This window comes from Phycodurus eques, chromosome 14, assembly GCF_024500275.1.
Source record: "Phycodurus eques isolate BA_2022a chromosome 14, UOR_Pequ_1.1, whole genome shotgun sequence".
In the NCBI taxonomy this organism is placed as follows: Eukaryota; Metazoa; Chordata; class Actinopteri; order Syngnathiformes; family Syngnathidae; genus Phycodurus; species Phycodurus eques.
Window position 1 is genome coordinate 17,362,848 of NC_084538.1, and position 16,695 is coordinate 17,379,542.

Sequence of the window (16,695 nt, forward strand, 5' to 3'; positions counted from 1 at the left end):
GACCCAATCTGTAGTCGAAGAGCGCTTTTGGTGGCCCAATGTTAGAAGGGATGTTACCAATTATGTCAATGCTTGCCAGGTATGTGCTGCTAACAAGTCCTCTCGTAAATGTCCTTCTGGGGAGTTGCGACCCCTACCAATACCACCACGTCCTTGGTCAGACATTTCCATAGACTTTGTGACAGGATTACCGGCCTCTAAAGGAAATACCACCATTCTCACAGTTGTGGACAGGTTTTCTAAGATGGCACACTTCATTGCACTCCCGAAACTCCCCTCAGCTGAAGACACTACCGAGTTAATGATACACCAGGTATTCAAGTTCCGTGGTTTCCCCAAGAATGTGGTATCTGATAGGGGTCCCCAATTCATTTCACAATTTTGGAAGGAGTTTTGCAATCTCTTAGGTGCTATCGTCAGTCTGTCATCTGGTTTTCACCCTGAAACCAACGGACAAACCGAGAGGCTGAACCAGGACCTGGAGACTGGGCTCTGACATCTCGCTTCACAGGAGCCACGATCCTGGTCTCAGAAACTGTTTTGGGTCGGTCACAATTCCCTCCCCTCTGCATTCAGTGGTCTATCGCCTTTTCACGTTGTGCATGGTGGCCAACCATCTCTATTTCCTGCCATAGCCCCAGAGTCCACAGTTTCAGCGGTCTTGACCTTGGTGAGACGCTGCAGGAGGACCTGGGAGCGAGCCCACCAGAAGCTTCTGCGCCAGGGACGGTCCTACAAGACCATAGCTGACCGTAGGAGGACACCGGCCCCAAACTACAAAGTTGGTCAGCGAGTTTGGCTCTCCACCAAGCATATTCCACTCTGGGTGGAGTCCCGGAAGCTCGCTCCCAGGTTCGTTGGGCCCTTCCCCATCAAAAAAATCATCAACCCTGTCACCGTGAAGCTTAGGCTCCCAAGGTCGATGCGGGTCCACCGTGCTTTTCACGTCAGCCTGCTCAAGCCGTCCGGGAGTCCCCTCTGGTCCCGCCTTCCAGGCCCCCTCCTTTCCCCCGGTTCATGGATGGGGGGGCCCTGTCTTCACTGTGAGGCGGCTGTTGTCGCCTAGTCGGAGGGGGTTTCAATATCTGGTGGACTGGGAGGGCTACGAGCCTGAGGAACGATCATGGGTGCCGTCTGCGTTTATTGTGGATGACTCGCTCATTCGGGACTTCCACGTTGCGCATCCAGGGGCTCCGGGGCCGTCTGGGGCCGGCTGTTAAGGGGGGGGTACTGTCATGGGTGTGTGTTCCGGTTGTTGTCTTCCCCCTGTCTCGTACACACCTGCTCCTGAGAGCATCTTCACCACCTGTGCCTCGTTCACCCTAATTACCCCTTGTATTTAACCTTGTGTCTCATTCTTTCTAGTTGCTAGTTCATTGTACCTTGTCGTCGCGTTACAGTATTCCTTGTTTCCACGTCACAGACTCACAGTAAGACTAGAGCCTGTTCCGATTATCGACCTCGCCTTTTTGCCTCACTTTTTGGATACTGTTGCCTTTTTTGGATTGGCTGCCTGTGTACCGACCTCTGCCCGTATATTAAACCTCTCTTTTTTGAAACTGCCCATTTTTGCATCCTATCCACTGTTCCGTTCATAACAAACTAGCAATCCAATTTCTATTCCATTTCTCCTCACTAGGGTTACAAGTTGGTGGAGCTTACAGTGGAGCAAAAAAGTATTTAGTCAGCCACCAATTGTGCAAGTTATCCCACTTAAAAAGATGAGAGAGGCCTGTAATTTTCATCATGGGTATACCTCACCTATGAGAGACAAAATGAGGAAATAATAAAAATAAAAAATCCAGAAAATCACATTGTCTGATTTTTAAAGAATTTATTAGCAAATTCCACCCATCCATCCATTTTCTGAGCCGCTTCTCCTCACTAGGCGTGCTGGAGCCTATCTCAGCTGTCATCAGGCAAGAGGCGGGGTACACCCTGAACTGGTTGCCAGCCAATCGCAGGGCACATACAGACAAAAAAACATTCTCACTCACAGTCACGCCTCCGGGCAATTTAGAGTTGTCAATTAACCAACCATGCATGTTTTTGGGATGTGGGAGGAAACCGGAGTGCCCGGAGAAAACCCACGCAAGCACGGAGAGAACATGCAAACTCCACACAGGCGGGGCCAGGGATTGAACCCCGGTCCTCAGAACTGTGAGGCAGACGTTCTAACCAGTCATTCACCGTGCCGCTATTAGCAAATTATGGTGGAAAATAAGTATTTGGTCACCGACAAAAAAGCAAGATTTCTGGCTCTCACAGACCTGTAACGTCTTCTTTAAGAAGCCCCTCTGTCCTCCACTCGTTACCTGTATTAATGGAACCTGTTTGAACTCTTTATCAGTATAAAAGACACCTGTCCACAGCCTCAAACAGTCACACTCCAAACTCCACTGCGGCCAAAACCAAAGAGCTGTCACCAGAAAACAGGACACCAGAAACAAAACTGTAGACCTGCACCAGGCTGGGAAGACTGAATCTGCAATAGGTAAGCAGCTTGGTGTGAAGAAATCAACTGTGGGAGCAATTATTAGAAAATGGAAGATACACAAGACCACTGATAATCTCCCTCGATCTGGGGCTCCACGCAATATCTCACCCCGTGGGGTCAAAATGATCCCAAGAATGGTGAGCATAAATCCCAGAACGACACGTGGGGACCTAGTGTATGACCTGAGAGCTGGGACCAAAGTAACAAAGGCTACCATCAGTAACACACTACGCCGCAAAGGACTCAAATCCTGCAGTGCCAGGTTCAAATACCTGCTTTCTGCTCATCAGTGGATTTTTAACAGCTGCTCTCTTAATACAGACAAGAAGCTTTTTAACAGTATGATGAACCCGATTTGCTTTCTTGTTGAAAGTATTGGGCTATTTCATGCTTTTCATCAGGAAAAAAAATTAAAAAGATCCTTCTTTGTCCCCATCATGCATGGAAAACTTTTTTTAATAATGTGGAACAATCTCCTGAAGTAGGGTCCCTGTAATTGCCTGAGTTTGGAATTTTTTTTTTTTTTTTTTTTTTTACTTCATCAGTGATCTAAATGGATAGTAGAAAAACACATGCACATCATTAAACAGAAAACCTAAAACTAAAAATTTTATTGCAAGATTAAGATTAAAACATTATTTCTTTAGCTATAAAAGTTATGTTTGAATAGTGTTGAAACATCCTTACATGGACACACGTGTTCACTCCATTTTATCCTCCACTGTTTTACAATTTGAGAGAGAATATAGATTATGTTCTCAAGAAAGAAAGATTGTCAATACTGTATTACTATTCAATTAAATGAAGCTGAAATGGTGAAAAGGGTGTTTATGCAAAAATGTTGGCCACCCCTTATTTTGAAATTCCTGCATCTCACGTGTTACAAAAAAAAATGTTTAAATTAGTATTTTCTGTATATGGGGGAATATTGTTTTGGTTAATCATATGACACGTCAATGTCAACAACACTTAAGGAGCCTAAATACACACCTGTCTAAAAATGGGTCTCAATTCAGTTATTCACTTATTAATGATAACTGTCACGTTGCATATCTCACTCGATTGTAGACGTTTCATATAATGAAAAGCATTTCTCATGCTAGCTATTAATAATAACTGCCACCTTGCACAATAGAACGTAAACTGAACTATTTTGAAAAAAAAAATATCCACACTTATGTAAGTTACACTAATATGTTGTTGAATTATGAAGTAATGGAACACGCAAATGAGTGCAGCGCAGTGTAATTGCAGGACAGCGGCGGACAGAGGAAGCAAGGTAGGAATTTTTTAAATGTATTTCTTGTTTGTAATTTGAAGCAGAATCAGAATCATCTTGATTTGCCAAGTATGTCAAAAGCACACAAGGAATTTGTCTCCTGAAGTTGGAGCCATCTAGTACGACAACAGACAGCCATTTGACAAAAAAATACTTTTGAGACATAAAAACCTTAAACACAGGCCGGGAGAGTCACTGAGCAATGAAAGTTACCGATAATGTGGTAATACTGATACTTTTTTTTTTTTTTTTTTTGGGACAATTTTGCAAATGAGCCAAGTCCACTAGCAATTTAGAGCAGTTTGAAATGACAAATAGAGCAGTAATCTGGTACAGTGACAATTGTGCAAATGGTGCAGATACTTCTCGAGCACATGAGTGGTCAGTATTGGTCAACAACAGATATGCAAATACTGGAGAGTGACGCTACTACTACAGTGAGTGTACGAATAATGTAGAAGTGTCCCGACCGAGATGTGACAACAATTTCAAGACAAAATTTGCAGCTTGTTATAATGGAATTATAAATTAACTGTTGAAGAAGTTAATGGCTAGACGGAAAAAGCTGTTGGAATGTCTACTGGTTTTAGTTTGCATTGTTTGCATTGCCTATGTACCTTTTTTTCCCCTCAACAAGTGGAATTATTGCAACAATTAGGTATAAGAAGATGGAGTTTTCCTTACATATATCAGATACAATTTACAACTACTAATTAGATCTAACAAAACCTATAGCAGACCAATCCCTCTGATATTTAGCAATATTTAACCCAGAAAAGTCGTATGAATCCAGACTTTAACAAGCATACTGCAAATGTTCCACACCAAGGTGAAGTTTAGCCTTTGGCTTGCAAAGACACTAGCCCATTACACTCTAGCCATCTAAGCCATTTTTGGACTCGCTAGCCTCTATTTAAGGTACCGATACGGGATGGGAGGATTGAAGTAAACCTGTGAATTTGCCAACCTCTGACTTAGTATCAAAGGCATAACAGCAGCCGAACGTATTAAGTTTAACACTCGAGACTCACTGCTCACGCCCCTTTGTGTTGAAAGCAATTGCTGTCATGCTGACGTCGCCATACTGTACATCTAATTACCATTATAGGGCAAGCCAAAATTGTTACGTGAGTGCACACACAGGATGTTCTTTCTGAAAGGTACAGGTTTATAAATCCCACCTTTACTGTGACTTTCAGATGCACCAATTTGCCAGGAAGGCAGTATAAAAGCAACGATTGAAAGCAGACGGGTCTAAAAATTTCTGTCTTTATATTTGAGTAACTGTATTAGCAAAACAGCACACGGCTCTTCTGACTCAATGTTGAGACCTTTGTTGTAGCTGGCATTAAGATGTGGTCCTGATTACTTTTGTGTGTAGTAGTAGTAGTAGTAGTAGTAGACTAGTCACAGTTAAACTATTTAAAGCATTTCACACATCTCATCTCACATGTTTTATAACACTACTTGAAACCCTGACCCTATCCCAACATGGACCAAGTCAATAAGGCGGATGTGCTAACCAGTCACCCACCGTGCCGCCGCAGTCCTTCAACCATGCATTTGAAATTATCTTTGTGAAGGCAGAATTTATTTTTGTACAGGTAGTGTACATCTGTCAGTGATTACACTAGTTGATAACCACTATTCGTTTCATAATGTTGTTAATGTGTGTGTGTGTGTGTGTGTGTGTGTGTGTGTGTGTGTGTCTCGAGTCAATCCACAGCGTACTGTGGGAGCCATTGGGGGATGGCAAGCATGTGATTTCATTGGCTGATAACCATGTACTTCTTTGGGACCTGCAGGAGAGCTCCACACAAGCCACTGTAAGATACAAACACACACACACACACAGTTCACTGTAAACCACATAACATACACAAGCACACACCATAGCTCACAATAGTAAACTCATTATTTGATAAGCACTATATTGTCTCGACAGTATCAGACACACACGTCCTATTTCTCTGTGACACCAGCAGAGTGTCCACTCATCATTCTCTCTGTCATACTCAGACCACCATAATAGCCCCCCACATTGCCCATAGTTGTGAATATGTAAATAAAATAGTTGTATCATTGTTTATGTGCCCTGTGATTGACTGGTGACCAGTCTATGGTTTATTTCACCTCTCAACTGAAGTGAACTGCGATGAGTTTCAACTCACCAATGGCCCTAAAGAGTATAAGTGGTAGAAAATCTAACTGACAAAGACTGAGGAACGAAGTACATTAACTAATTGCCATAATGAGGAGTAGGTGAGCAGGACACGATGAAACTAATAGATGCACAGGAGAAAAAAATACAACTTCCAAATTTAAATCAATCCCATAAACAGAAAATCCTCTGTCCCACTGGAAGGTAACAGTTTGTCATTGCAGTGTATCATCGTGGTAATTATGGTCTTGTCATGTACAAACGCGGGCGCGCTGGAGCCTATCCCAGCTGACTCGGCGAGAGGTGGAGTACACCCTGAACTGGTCGCAAGCCAATTTGCAAATCCTTTTCAACCTATATTCAATTGCATACAGTACAAAGACAAGGTATTTAATTTTCAAAGTGATGAATCTTATTGTTTTTTGTAAATATTCTCATTTTGAATTTGAAGCCTGCGACACGTTTGAAAAAACTGGGAGAGGGGCAACAAAAGTTGAGGAATGCTTAAAAGAAAAACATTCCACAGTTGAACAGGTTATTTGGAAACAGTTCAGTGCTGTGATTGTCTATAAAAGGAGCATCCCCGAAAGGCACAGTTGTTTACAAGCAAGGATGGGGCAAGTTTCAGAACTTTGTGAACAACTGCGTGAGCAAATAGTCCAACAGTTTAAGAACAATGTTTCTCAATTTACAATTGCGGGGAATTTAGTTATTTCATCATTTATGGTCCATAATATCTTCAGAAGAGTTGGAGAATCTGGCGAAATATCTGCATGTAAATAGCAAGGCTGAAAAACAGCATTTAATGCATGTGAACTTCGATTTCTCAGTCGGCACTGCATTGAAAACAAACGGCATCATTGTGTCAAGGATATTGCCATGTGGGCTCAGGAATACTTTGGAAAGGCATTGTCAGTTACCACAGTTCATTGCTATACCTACAGATGCAAGTTAAATCTAACATGCAAAGAATGTGGGCAGCGTGGCGCTGAGGGTAAGAGGATGTCCGGAAACCAGAGGGTCACCGGTTCGTGTGTTCAATGAACGGCTTTGTACCATGATTCACGAGGGTTCAATGTTCGCTGTTCACATATTTATGAATAAAATATGTCTGATCCAGCCCACATGTCCAAAGTGGGCTCGACCCTGTTTTGGTACTTTGGTGGACCGGTGTATGACCAGCAGATTTAAAATGGGACTTCTGCGCTGGCGTAAGCGTCACCGCAGCCGGCTTGAATTCTCGCCAATCGAAGCCAGTCATGGCATACCCTTTAAAAGCAGCGCAAGCAGTCTCCTATATGACGACTGTCGTATATGTGTAAGAGGTCTCAGCGACCCGTGCAAGGCTAGAGCACTGAACCTTAGCGGTATTCCCCATTAAATACAGAATTAGCTAGTTGCTGGTGACTGAAATGTTTCCACTGACCTCATTGATTTATATCCCCTCTGACAATCATCTGTTTCCACCCTCCCTCACTCCACACCCCCGACCCCCATTCCAGCGTGCCGGCAAATGAGTGGATTTAAAAAATATAATAATGCTAATAATAATAATAATGGATTCAATGAATTGATTTCTACATAGATAAATGGGTTTGGATGCCCACTGTTGAAATAAACCTCTCATCCACCACACACGTCCGAGGACCTCGCGTCTTTCCGCCTTCATGTACACCGATTCGATTCACCAAAATCGTGTTAGATCCCTGTGCCACAACACTATAATGTCACTCCACCAACCAGGGCACACCCTCGCCCACCTTGCCAACACGCAGCGAGTCTTGTGTTTGCATGAAAATGAAGATGCATCACTGAAAATAGAGCCCTCGGTCACCGAATTGTCACATACTTCGGGCTGAAGCCAAAGGACACACCCCCACTGTGCCAACACGGCCCAACTTGCCGGAGACTGGTCTGCCAAATAGGCAAACACACACAGCGCCCCCTTGAGCTGGCACGAATATCAAGATGAACACCATTTGCGCTCCGGTGCATGTTGCGCAGTCTACGAATATGGACCCCTTAATGTCAATGTCATGGCCTGCAAATATTCTGGATCTCAATCTAATCAAAAATCTGTGGTGAAAATGGTCAATGACAAGTCTCCAACCTGCAAAGCTGAGTTGGTAGCAGTAATCAGAGGAAGGTGGAGAATACTGTTTGTCTCTGGTTAAATCCATGCCTCAGAGACTGCAAACTGTTATAAAAGGCAAAGGTGGTGCAACAAAGTACCTGTAGTGTAGTGTTTTTTGTGTGCTTGTTTTATGATTCCATAATTATTTTCCTCAGAATTGAGCGCTTCCATTTTTTTCCCCCCTATTTGCTCTAAATTATGAATGACTACAACAATTTTCTTTTGTGCTCTTTTGTGTTTTCTAAAGCCAGAAAGGTGGTATTTTGAATAAAAATGGTTTTGTGGAACACTTGTGATTTGCCTTTTTTTGCTCCAAAATTTAACGCTGAAATTATCAACCTCCAGAGCAGTGATTCCATAATTTTTGCCAGGGATTGTAAATTGAAAAGGATTTGCAAATCATTGTATTTTGTTTTTAATTTATGTTTAACATGTTTATGTCCCAACTTCATTGGGATTGAGGTTTGTAAATTAACTATGTAATCGTAGTTACTCGCTGTGGTTGAGCTAATAGTTTGTTTTTCATAAATGCTTTGGCTCATACTGTTACACAAGTTTGTTTGGTGCTTTTTTTTAAACATTCTAAACAAATGGAATTTAAGTGAAATGTGTTAATGTAGTTTTTGCCACTATGCTTGTGGTATATCTACATTATACTGATTTTGCAATTAGATTTGCAAAATTATCATTTCTTTCAAGCCTCATTGCAATATGTTAACAGGGGATATCTGTGAGGTAAATGTGTTGCAGCAGTGCTGGCTGCTGCCCATTCTTTCATTTGTTCAATAAGACAGTATTGTGCAGTGTCCATGGTGCTTCACCAAAGTTCAGTTCATAATCACAGTCATCTCGCAGTTTGAATACGGAATTGTACATTTTGAATTTTCCACATACTCATTTTGAATCTATTTTGATTCAAGCTCAGCTTTAATTTTTCTGGGAAGACTTTCTACAAGTCTGTGATTTTTTTTTTTTTTGTCCATTTGTCTAGAACAGTGGTTCTTGAACTTTTTAGCACCTAATAAAAGTAGTGGTCCAAGTACCATCATCATGACCAATATCAAAATACAATAGTGTACTGTTCATCAAAAACCAGACAGAGGTTTATTTCCTAAAACTATATTTAATATGATGGTAAGCCATTGTAACATGATGCACATTTTGAATCTTAACACAACACTTAAATAATGATTGAATAAAAATGTATTGCATATAAGTTAAATCAAAATTGTACCCAAATTTAAACTAAATTTAAGGGTGTGTATCAATATTTTTGTCCGTATTGTTAATTTAACTGTGAAGTTAATTGTTTTCTTCTTGAACAGACCTGATTGATGGACAGTGATTCCTCGTTTATTGTAGGGCTTAGGTTCCAACAACAGGGGAATTCCCCGATGTGGCATGTTTTTTTTTAAATATTTGTAAGCCGTACGCCTCTCCCCAGTCGCACACTTAATTTTAATCTTTCCCACACACTTATTAACCTCTACTATGTTCATAAACATTTCCTATACTTTTAAATACTTTTCATACTCTTAAAAATATATAATGTTAACAGACCATAGAGCATGACAGCTGTCAAACTGATTATTATGTCCGTCCTTTTTTACATAGCAGACCGAAGATTAATTTATGGCATAATGGCTGCTGACAGACGCAAATCTGATCACTTCCTGCAACAGGTCAATAAGTTTCATTTTTACTGCGAGATAGATGATACTGCTGCCATCTTCCTCCGCCGCTAGCTGCCAGCCGCCAGGTACCTTGTTTGGTCGGGATCGTAGGGCTTGACATAAAGTATTGTAACACTTTCCAATGATACACAATGAGCCGTTAGTCTATTTATTTCACATTTATTGATAAAGTAACGAAACGCAGTTACCGTGACACACCGTCAACAAACACTACATCGCTTGTCCGCACGCACGGAGAAGCGATGTATTGTATCTGAACTGAGCTTTTTTACTGTAAAGCTGTAAAGTATTTTATTTTATGTGTCTTGATGAATTTTTGTTTTAATGTTTGAGGGTAGAGAATGCTTATTTTACCCCAAAAATTAAAAAATATGAAGAAATCCTGTGATATGGCGAATTATCTGCAATATTATGATTTTAAAAAAATCTGTGATGAATCTGCAATAGTTGAACCATGTTATGGTGAGGGATTACACATTTTTCATTTTTCCAGCATCTATAAAGGTTATACTTAACACACTGTGTGTGTTACTGGCAAGTAGTGACCCCAATGTGAGGTCGAGTACAACCATAGGGCCATGTGAGGTCTTAATCTTATCTTCTGACACCAACACTGGACAGCAGAGGTATTAAATCCTGTATCGGGGGAGAAGGGGAGAGGTGGGAAGTAATCGGGGGAGGCTGTATAATGAGAAAAGGAAGATGGAGGGAGCAACGGATGGCCAAGCTTGATTGGAAAGATGTAGGCTGGAAGGCAGAGTGGGATGTATAGATGTGGGAAGAGAGTGGGCTTGATTAGGAGAAGGGGAATGAAAAAGAAAAAACTTGGTAGTCAAGACAAATTCCTCTCATACTGATGAGAATGCTAATATCTTTCCCTTCCTCCCTGCTCACCCCGGTTTTCCTGTCTCCCATTCACTCTATCTGTCAGTGGGTTATGTGTTCATTTCAACATTTCTTTCTCACAAGGCCTTGGCCTAGATTATTATGTGTCTTCAATGTTGGTGTTTGGATGAGCGTGTATGGATATGAAAGAGGACCATCTGCAGACAGTGGATATTTAAAGTCTACACACCCTGTTCAAATGCCAGAATTTTGAGACATAAAAAAAATGTGGCAAAGATAAATACTTTCAAAACTTTTTGTACTGTTAATGTGACCTGTAACCTGTACAACTCAATTGGAAAAAAATGAATATTTTAGACAGGTGAAGTAAAAATAAACAACTGAAATAATGTGGTTGTGCAAGTGTGCACACCCTCTTATAATTATTATTCACATTAAAACGCATGTTAAATGGGAGTCAGTTAATAATCATTAACAGGGTCATGTTTACCACTGTGTTACATCACCTTTTCTTTTAACAACATTCAATAAACGTTTGGGAACTAGGGACACTAATTGTTTAAGCTTTGTAGGTGGAATTCTTTCTCATTCTTGCTGGATGTACAGCTTCAGCTGTTCAACAGTCCGGGGTCTCCAATGTCTCAGTTTACGCTTCATAATGCGCCACACATTTTCAATGGGAGACAGGTCTGGACTGCAGGCAGGCCAGTCTAGTACCCGCAGTCTTTTACTACAAAGCCACGCTGTTGTAACACGTGCAGAATGTGGTTTGGCATTGTCTTGCTGAAATAAGCAGTGGAATCCATGAAAAAGACGTTGCTTGGATGGCATCATATGTTTCTCCAAAACCTCTATGTACCTTTCAGCATAAATGGTGCCTTCACAGATGTGTAAGTTACCCATACCATCACAGATGCTGGCTTTTGAGCTTTGCGTCCATAACAGTCCGAATGGTTCTTTTCCTCTTTGGTCCAGAGAACACGACATCAACAAATTTCCAAAAACAATTTGAAATGTGCACTCGTCGGACCACAGAACACTTTTCCACTTTGCATTAGTCCAATCTTAGAAGAGCTCGGGCCCAGAGAAGCCGTTTGTGGGTGTTGTTGATAAATGGCTTTTGCTTTGCAAAATAGAGTTTCAAATTGCACTTATGGCTGTAGCGCCAAACTGTATTTACTGACATTGGTTTTCTGACGTGTTCCCAGTGTTTTCGGCCTATCCCAGCTATCATCGGGCAGGAGGCCGGGTACACCCTGTACTGGTTGCCAGCCAATCGCAGGGCACACATAAAGAAACAACCATTCACACTCACATTCACACCTACGAGCAATTTAGAGTCTTCAATCAACCCAGCATGCATGTGTTTGGGATGTGGGAGGAAACTGGAGTGCCCGGAGAAAACCCACAGAGGCGCGGGGAGAACATGCAAACTCCACACAGGCAGAGCCGGGATTTGAACCCCGGTCCTCATAACTGTGAGGCAGACGCTCTAACCAGTCGTCCACTGTGACATCATAGTGGTTATACAATATATTTAAATTAAATTCAGACAGCTAACCTGCCTGTCTGCATAATTTTCCGTCCCTTAGGCATTTTTCATCTTTAATGCATTATGAACACTGAATTATCTAGTGATTTCTGTCACGGAAACTGGAAGGGGCAGGGGTCAGTGGGGCCATTTAGGGGATCTTAAAGGTATATGAAATGACAGATCAAGCAGGACATGTTTACACAAAACATCAGTTGTGATTTTTCAGCTGTAGTTGCATTATGGTTTATAGAGAAAATATCAATTACAGTGTAGGTTGCATCAAATACTGTATAATTTACACACATCCTGGAAAACCTGTGATGGACAGTCAGGTCCAGCAAGGGCTTCTCTGCTGGCCTAAACACTACCAGAAGTACTGACCTAATTTAATTTATTTCCAGCAGTCTATCATCCTCATTTCATAGCACGTCTTGGCTGCCCAGGTTCCAGTATTAAGATTTTCTTTTCTTTTTTATTTTTTTTTTCTCCAATCCAATTTCAACTTCTATGTTTTGCCATGTCAATTTAATCTCCCCAGGGCCTTAAGAATAAGGAGTGGTGGTCTGTGAGACATAGAAACTATTAGCAAAGGCTGTATTTTTTTTTTAACAAATCAGATTTCAGATTCATAAAACTTGGCCTTCGTAACAGCTTAGAGTGACATCTGCATTTTTTCATCCTTTGATTGGTTGATCAGAGTTAAATAGGCTGTGATGGAGGAGAACGAATGCCGGACAGTATTAAAAATTCATTTTCAAGGCGGACTTCAAGAAACACTGGACCTTGTGAGGATAGGTCAGCCAACATCGTAGCTGGCTGTCTTGTTTCAACCCGGAAAATTATTTATTTGGCACTTCCAGAGTAGCACGTATAGCTGTGACAAGTAGCTAGCTCTGACTACACAGCTAGTTAATTAACTAGCTTTGAGGAGCAAAAAAAAGGAGGATGGATTTTATAATCTATAAATAATTAGCACCTCTGTTGAGTTTGTACATGTTATGTTATTAAATACACATTGAATGTGAATTGCTCCAAGTGGTATAGTACTGTAGGAGTTTGGAGTTTTTGGGAGGAAGATAAAAGGGTAAATGTGTTTTTTGCTTTAGTAAATGGTTTTCATCCCAAATATGCAACATGCATCTCTCTGTCTATGTCTGTCTCTCTGCCTGTCTCTCTCTCACTCTCTTTCTCTCTCTCTCTCTCTCTCTCTCTCTCTCTCTTTCTCTCTCTCTCTCTCTCTCTCTCTCTCTCTCTCTCTCTCTCTCCCTCTCTCCCTCTCTCTATGCATAGTTATATTGCGTTTCTGAGAATGAGACAAAAAGTCAAATTTCTTGGAAAATGTAATGCTCTGTACTGGCTATGAAGATATTTGATTTCACAGATGGCTTCTTAAAGATGTGAATGAGTGGGGTTGTCATCCTCTGCAGATCTCCAGCACTGCTATGCTTGAGGGAAAAGGGCAACTTAAATTCACCTCTGGCAAGTGGAGCCCTCACCATAACTGCGGCCAACTTGCCACTGCAAGTGACACAGCAATAAGAGGCTGGGACCTACGCACCATGAGGTGAGTTTTCCTTAAGGTCTCATCTGGTGTGATGTGAAAATCTATTATTTTACACTCACACAACTCTCTTTTAAGCGAGCCCTAAAATCAAACTTCTGGTTGAATTTTTGACACTGAAATTTGAAGTTGCAAGAAAATGTTTCTCATATTAGTAAACAATAGCCGCTTTCATACATTACAGGTAAATTGGCACATAAGATGCTTAACAATACAAATAGCAGAACTCATCGAAGTGGGAAATCCCGTGTCCGAAGTGCACATTTGCAGAGCTATTGCGGTTTGGGCATTTAGGTTAATTAGAGGCATGGCGATCAGTGGAACAGCACAAAACAAAGGGATGTGGGCATTTTGTCTCAGCTGTTAAATTTCGCATTGGCCGCAACTGTGTAAGTTATCAGACTTTGTTAATTTTCTGGCCCAGGTCGGGAAGGCAGTGATTGCTCAGTCTTGCATTGTTTCATTGTTCTATCATTTAGGGAAAAGTAACACAATAAATACAACACTCTGAGTGACAAAGGCAATTTGCTCATTGTGGTACATTTGATTTTGTACTCTTTCGACTATTATGGAATCCCATGGAGGGTCTGGACCTCCGCAGTGCCTGGTGAAGTACGCTACGTGGCAGTCGAACACTAATGCTCCAGTTTGACATGGAGCGTATGTACTTCTACACAATAAATCTTGTCACTGCAGATAATCAGTAACATGTCTTGTAACCTCTAGCTTTGTGTGTGTGTGTGTGTGTGTGTGTGTGTAGGGGTGTGTATGTGTGCGTGTGTGTGTACACGTGGTGTGCTTGTTTATGTGATAATGTTTTTAGGTCAGCACACGTGTGGGGGGGTCTGCTTGAGAAATAATAATCAAATTGCCATTGATCACCATGATAACAGGAAAGTGCAGAAGAGATTGAGAGAGGTGGTTGGTGAAGGAGAGATAGACAAGGAGAGAATATATTTACAAGATGTGTATCGCAGCCCCTGATAAGCTGGATGAAACATTATCACTCTTCCTTGGAACAAATTAAAGAGTTCCTGCACACTTCATTTTGGCTGTCCTCCCACTCCTTTGGGTTTTGAAAGATGCAACAATGCCCTCAGCAAATAGGGAAGGGGAGTGGGGGTCTTACAGCAGAGAGAGTCATTGTTAGCAAAACTCAAAGTCTCATCTTTAAAGACCATAATGCACCACTATTATTTCAGAGGAGAGCTACAGCAAACACAAGGGAATAAATTCTTCTTCTTCTTTTCCTTTCAGCTTGTCCCGTTAGGGGTCGCCACAGCGTGTCATCCTTTTCCATGTAAGCCTATCTCCTGCATCCTCCTCTCTAACACTAACTGCCCTCATGTCTTCCCTCACTACATCTATCAACCTTCTCTTTGGTCTGCCTCGAGCTCTCTTGCCTGGCAGCTCCATCCTCATCACCCTTCTGCCAATATACTCACTCTCTCTCCTCTGAATCTGTCCAAACCATCAAATTCTGTTCTCTCTAATTTTGTTTACAAAAACATCGAACCTTGGCTGTCTCTCTGATGAGCTCATTTCAAATTATCCAACCTGGTCAATCCTGGAGAGAACCTCAACATATTCATTTCTGCCACCTCCAGCTCTACTTCCTGTTGTCTCTTCAGTGCCACTGTCTCTAATCCATACATCATGGCTGGCCTCACCACTATCTTTTAAACTTTGTCCTTCATCCAAGCAGGGACTCTTCTGTCACATAACACACCTGACATCTTCCTTCACCCGTTCCCACCTGCCTGGACCCGTTTCTTCACTTCCTTACCACACTCACCCTTGCTCTGGACTGTTGACCCCAAGTATTTAAAGTCCTCCATCCTCGCTATCTGTTCTCCCTGTAGCCTCATTCTTCCCGCTCCACCCCTCTCATTCTTGCACATATATTCTGTCATACTTTGGGTAATCTTCATTCCTCTCCTTTCCAGTGCATGCCTCCATCTTTCTAACTGTTCCTCTACCTGCTCTCTGCTTTCACTGCAGATTACAATGTCATCTGCGAACCTCATGGTCCACAGGGACTCCAGTCTAACCTCATCTGTCAGCCTATCCATCACCACTGGAAAAAGGAAGGGGCTCAGGGTTGATCCCTGATGCAGTCTCACCTCCACCTTAAACTCCTGTCACACCAACAGCACACTTCAGCACTGTTCTGCCTGCCCTCATACATGTTCTGTACTATTCTAACGTACTTCTCTACCATGCCAGCCTTCCGCATGCAGTACCACAGTTCTTCTCTGGGTACTCTGTCATAGGCTTGGTCGATATCTACAAAGGCACAATGCAGCTCCTTCTGAACTTCTGTGTACTTCTCCATCAACACCTTCAAGGCAAATATTGCATCTGTGGTACTCTTTCTAGGCATGAAACCATACTGTCGCTAAAAAATACTCACTTCTGTCTGAGTCTAGCCTCCACTACTCGTTCCTATAACATCTACAGCCACCTCTCCTAGATGCTTCCATACCTCCACAAGAATGTCATCGGGGCCAACTGCCTTTCCATTTTTCATCCTCTTTAGTGCATTTCTAACTTCCTCCTGACTAATCATTACTACTTCGTGATCCACCACATGTGCCTCTTCTACTGTTCTGTCTCTGATTTTCCTCATTCATCAACTCCTCAAAGTATGCTTTCATCTATCCAGCTCACTACTGGGACCAATCAACACATTTTCATTTTTATCCTTAATCACCCTAAGCTGCTGCACATCCTTCCCATCTCTATCCCTCTGTCTGGCCAACCTGGATAGATCTTTTTCTCCTTCTTTAGTGTCCAACTTGGAATGCATCTTATATGCCTCTTGTTTGGCCTTTGCCACATCTACCTTCACCCTACGTAGCGCCTCCATGTATTCCTTTCTCCTCTCCTCAGTCCTTTCAGTGTCCCACTTCTTCTTATGTCCTATTGTATTATTTCCTGTACTTTGAGGTTCCACCAGCATGTCTCATTCTCTCCTTTCCTACCAGAA

At 41.9% G+C, this 16,695-nt stretch overlaps 1 protein-coding gene across 2 annotated transcripts in view; it reads left to right on the plus strand.

Moving 5' to 3' along the window:
• Nucleotides 1–16,695, plus strand: part of eipr1 (EARP complex and GARP complex interacting protein 1) — a 60,237-nt gene that overhangs the window by 15,437 nt on the left and 28,105 nt on the right. For both annotated transcript variants that reach the window (XM_061695791.1, XM_061695792.1), the window contains exons 5-6: nucleotides 5,503–5,602; nucleotides 13,573–13,709. In XM_061695791.1, the coding sequence (XP_061551775.1) occupies nucleotides 5,503–5,602; nucleotides 13,573–13,709 (237 nt within the window). The remainder of the gene's footprint in view (nucleotides 1–5,502; nucleotides 5,603–13,572; nucleotides 13,710–16,695) is intronic.